The 4,663-nt window shown below is 58.9% G+C and overlaps 1 protein-coding gene across 1 annotated transcript in view; it reads left to right on the top strand.

Moving 5' to 3' along the window:
- OCRL (oculocerebrorenal syndrome of Lowe) overlaps positions 1 to 4,460 on the top strand; it is a 22,521-nt gene extending 18,061 nt beyond the window's left edge. The window contains exons 19-23 of the mRNA XM_009332000.1: positions 1,434 to 1,553; positions 1,777 to 1,861; positions 2,404 to 2,531; positions 3,377 to 3,488; positions 3,605 to 4,460. Of these exons, the coding sequence (XP_009330275.1) occupies positions 1,434 to 1,553; positions 1,777 to 1,861; positions 2,404 to 2,531; positions 3,377 to 3,488; positions 3,605 to 3,729 (570 nt within the window). The 3' untranslated portion in view covers positions 3,730 to 4,460. The remainder of the gene's footprint in view (positions 1 to 1,433; positions 1,554 to 1,776; positions 1,862 to 2,403; positions 2,532 to 3,376; positions 3,489 to 3,604) is intronic.
- The last annotated feature ends 203 nt before the right edge of the window (positions 4,461 to 4,663 follow it).

Genomic DNA, 4,663 nt, shown 5'->3' with positions numbered 1-4,663 from the left:
CGCCGCCTCCTCCTCCTCTGCCCTGAGGAGCCCGGAGCCTTCTCCTCCTCCTCTGCTCTAAGCAGCTGGGGTCTTCTGCCGTGGGGGTCTCCGCAGCTCTCCAAGTCATGCCAGGGGCAGCCTGGCAGAGTCGAGTGCTGCCCCGGCACTCGGCTCCAGTGCTGCGATGCCCTGGCGTGGGGACTTTCTGTTGAAGAGCCCTTAGCTCTCGAAGAGGGTCCACAGCTCTCACCTTTTCCCTCTTAGAGAAAAGTTGTAATGCGCTTGCCTAACATGCTGCTTCCGAACCTTCCCTGTGTGCTTGGATGAACGAGGCAGACGTGTAGCCATGACCCAGCATCTGCTAGCTGGGTAAAAAATCGTGGTGTGCGGGGCAAAGCAAAGCTATACTGTGCTGTGTGGTGAGCGTGGCTATTGCCTGGGCTGGTGGGGCTCGTGCCAACTTGAGGTGTCTGTGGGTGCACCGGGGGAAGCCGAACCCAGCCCCAGCTGGCTGTGAGTGATTGTGTGTGCTGCAGAGGGACAGCGATCACAGTTGTCACGTAATCTGGCAGCTGAAGTGAAGCGCTTTGCGTTTGGGTTGTGGCGCTCCTCTCCGCTGGTGTCCTGGGCTTGCGTTCCTGCTTGTGCCGGGCTCCTCGGGGTGCTTCTGCTGAATGTGCTTCAGGAGAGCTGTGCATGGCTTCCTCCTCAGGATCACACGGGAACATGAGTGATCATAAAGTGCGAGTAGAATCAAGCAAAAAACATTGATCCCGTTAAAGATTGCTGTGATGGAGATTTCTGAGCAGTTGAGCTCGTCAGCTGCTTTGCATGACTAAGCGGGAAAACGTGACAATGGTGTCAGGGTAGTCTGTGTTCAGCAGAGACCTCTCCTTAGGAAAATCAGGGAAGAAACTTTAGGAAGCTGGACCGGTTTAGAGCCCGGAGGGCAGACACGGTCAGAGCACCCAGGAGTCAGGAAAGGCACGTTCTTGACTCTGCATCCAGAGGAGATCAGCTGGGTGAGCGGGGCACGGTGACTGGATTTAACCTAAAACGTGGAAGCTAATGCAGCAGAAAGACGTGTTTAGGCTCCAGTCCTCCAGAGAGTTGGCTGCAGGGTGCGGGGTGGGAGTTGTGATTTGGACAGGCCATCTCGGCCAGCGAGAGACCCATCCTGTGGGAGCTGGTGTGGCTGGGGGGAGCTCCTCTGAGGCGTGGCTGAGACCGTCTTCTGCAGTTTCACGGTGGACCAGGGCAGGCTGTTCTGTGGGGCGGTGGGAGGGCGTGGAGCTGGGACCTACAGAGCGATGGCTCTGTGCTGTAAAAGCAAGTAAGGGCCAGATGAGAGTCCTGGGTCCTGCTTCTCCCCCTACTGCAGGCTTTCTTTACCAAGGCCATTCCAGAGGGACTGAGGTTTCCCTGAAACCTTGTGTGCTCTTTGCCACCAGGAGAAATCTGTTCTGCCATTGGGCTCCCTGGACGGCGAGGAGGCAAGTGGGATGCCACTGCAGGTGCCGAAGGAGATCTGGCTCTTGGTGGACCACTTGTTCAAGCATGCCTGCCACCAGGTGAGGGAGAGGGCCTCTGCCGTGCTGGGAAACTCTGGAGAGCTTGATGACCTGATTCATCGGTAGCAGCTGGAGATTAACTCCAGTTTGGTATTTATAGGGCAGGGCTTTCCCCTGTGCTTGAGGCACTGGCTGGGGGTACCAGCTTTCACCCAGCTGTCGCTATGTGCCTCGGCCTTTGTGAGGAAGGTGACTTTGTCCATCCCTGTGCTGTTTTTGGCAGGAGGACCTGTTCCAGACTCCAGGCATGCAAGAAGAGTTAGAGCAGATCATCGACTGCCTGGACACGAATATCCCTGAGACAATCCGTATCCTTGCTATGCCTGATTTTCCCAGGAGCCTGCTGGATCTCAGCTCTGCTGGGAGAGCTCACTCCCAGGAGAGCTTGTCTGCGACCTTTAGCTGGCAGGGTCCCTACTGGGGGGTTGGCTCCCCTCTGTCCCCCCAAAGATAACCTCTCTTGACGCTGAACGTATGCTGGCTAAAGCAGCCACAGGGCCAGAGCTCTGGAAGCTTCTGCAGGGCTGTGCCAAGCGCAAGAGCTGATGAGGGTGGACACTGGGGAGCATGATCTGGAGAAGGGGCTAATGGAGCAGAGGACTTCTGTGGGGCTAGAGGGTGGGCAAATGCAGTGCAGGGTAGATGGAACAGCGTTTTCCATGGATGGGGGAGAACAGAGGAAGAGGAGGAGGGCTTTGGTGTCAGGGAGTGGTTAGGCAGGCAGAGGACTTGCAAGAGCAGCAAGGAGGAAGCAGAGACTGAGCAAGTGGGAAGGAGGGGAGGCAGGGTGCAGGCTGGGGAGGGAGGTGGTCCATCTGCTCAGCGTGCCCCTTGATTCCCACCGGTCCAGCGGGCAGTAACCACTCTGTGGCTGAAGCACTCCTCATCTTCCTGGAGGCTCTGCCAGAGCCAGTGATCTGCTACGAGCTGTATCAGCGGTGCCTCGACTGGTCGCACAACAGCCGGCTGTGCCGACAGGTGCGGTGCTGCCTCTGTCTCCGTCTGCTTGCTGCAGGCTCAGGGCAGCTCTCCCTGCTGCTGTGAGCTCTGCCTTGGTCCTGGGGCTTGCTGGGTCCCGCTCCCTTCCCGTGAGCTGGCGAGGGGCTTTGGGAGCAGGCACTCGGAGGTTCTTTGCAGCGGGCAGGATGACCGGGGTGCTCTGGCAGCGCTTTCCTGCCCCAAGGTCGGCACTGCAGTGTTTTCCGGCAGTCCTGGTGGCTTCCAAAGAGACCCCGAGTGTGCCCTCTGTCACCCTGAGCTCATGGGGAATAGTAGCCCTGGGGAGTGGAAGAGCCTCCACTGGTCTCGAGGGCTTAAAGCACCTGCTCAGAGCTGCAGTTCCTGTGCTTCCTTTAAGGACTGTGAGTGAGTGGCTCTTAAAATTAGCTGGTGGGGCAGCAAGCAAGGCCAAGCATGTCCTTGGGCAGAGGAAGAAGTGTTGGGGTATGTTTTCAGTACTAACATCAGGAAACCTCTTGTCCTGGTCCTCATGCTGCTGCTGTGCAGCCAGGGGGGTGAGAGCTGGGATCCAACTGGGAACGAGCGGGAAGCAGCCCCCGGGCAGTGGTAGGCTTTGCCTGATGATGCAGTTATCCTAGAGGCAGTGTTACCAGGAGCCAAAGCCCGTGAGTGCCATCAGCACTAGGCTACAGCTGGTGGCTTGTTGCTTTCTTTCTGGGCCTGTGGCTCACGCTAGTGGTCACGCAGCGGCCTCAAGGCAGCAGAAGGGGGAAGGCTGCCTGTCGGGAGTCCAGAGTGCCACAGCGTGCCCAGGCTGCAGCGATGTGAGCTGGGAGAGCTTCCTGTCTCTGTTTTCTTTGCAGGTGATTTTTCAGCTGCCTCGTTGCCATCGCAGCGTGTTTCGGTACCTAATGTTGTTCCTCCGAGAGCTGCTCAAATACTCAGAAGACAACAACGTCACTGTCGCCATGATCGGTAAGTGTGTCGTTTCTCTGCTCCGCTCCTGCAGCCCTCACTGAAACATAACCCCTTCCTGGCGCATTTCAAGGTCTCCATTCCTGACCAATAACTAATTTTGCCTACTTCTGCAGCCGCCCTGTTCTCCAGCCTCCTCCTGCGCCCTCCACCCAATCTGATGGCAAAGCAGACTCAGCAGGACCGCCAGCGTGCCATCAACTTCCTCTACAGCTTCCTGCTTGCCGGGGATGAGGAGTGACTCCTGCCCGTGTGCCAAAGCTGAGGCCCGTGCCCCCAGCCTTGCGCTGAGGCCGGGCCTCTGACAGCTCCAGAAGGGTAAAAGGCTCTAAGCTACTCCAAGTGCCGTGTTTACAGTTGGAAGGAATGTGTTCCCCTCTCCTTCCCGCCGCTGTACCCTACGCTGCAGAGGACCTGCACACTCATTGCACTGCCATCCACGACAGGAGCCTCCTGCTTTCTCCCTGGGAGCTGGGTGGATCTGTTGATACCCGAGCACGGTGCCAGCGGCCTCATCATCCCATGGCAGTGCCACCAGTTCCCCCAATCACGCTTCTCTCTCCTTTTCACCCCCATCTCCCTGGAGCCGTTGTGGGGAAGGGTGGAGACTGCCGGTGCTCTTGGAGGGCCGTGGCACAGCTGGCTGGTGCTCAGCCTCCATGCTGTGTCCCTGCGGGCGCGAGGCACGCGTGCTGCTGTGTACTGACTGTACTGGTGAGAGCCACGCGCTCTGCCCCAGACTGGTGTTGGGCGTGTGTCACCCTCTGCCACGCAGCAGACCAAGCCAACCCTGATGCCCCATCACTGTGCTATGAAAGCTGGACTGTGGCTGTCCCAGGAGGGTTATCTGGACATTTGGCCTCTTCCCTTCGGCTGGGTGTTACCCTCTCCCCTCCCTCCTGGAGTGTAAGGCTCCGGCGCACGGGTCTCTCTCTGCACTCCCAGCCTTCTGCCTGCTGTCACCTGGGCCTTGCCCTCCTCTCTCCCTTCCCCTGTGCCCGAGCTTCGTTCTGGGACGCGGGGGTTGGTGGGGGGCTGGGAGGGGCCCAGGTCAGGTAGGGCGGTGAGCTGCACTCGGCTTCTTCGGGGCTGTCCCTGTGCATGGCACAGAGCAGGACGCAGCTCCTGTCCCTCCTAGCCCTGCTTGCAGAGCCGCGGGGGTAGGACTGGGCTTG

The sequence above is a fragment of the Pygoscelis adeliae genome, unplaced genomic scaffold (genome assembly GCF_000699105.1).
Source record: "Pygoscelis adeliae isolate BGI_AS28 unplaced genomic scaffold, ASM69910v1 Scaffold339, whole genome shotgun sequence".
Lineage (NCBI taxonomy): Eukaryota > Metazoa > Chordata > Aves > Sphenisciformes > Spheniscidae > Pygoscelis > Pygoscelis adeliae.
This window is presented reverse-complemented; position numbering and strand designations above follow the sequence as displayed.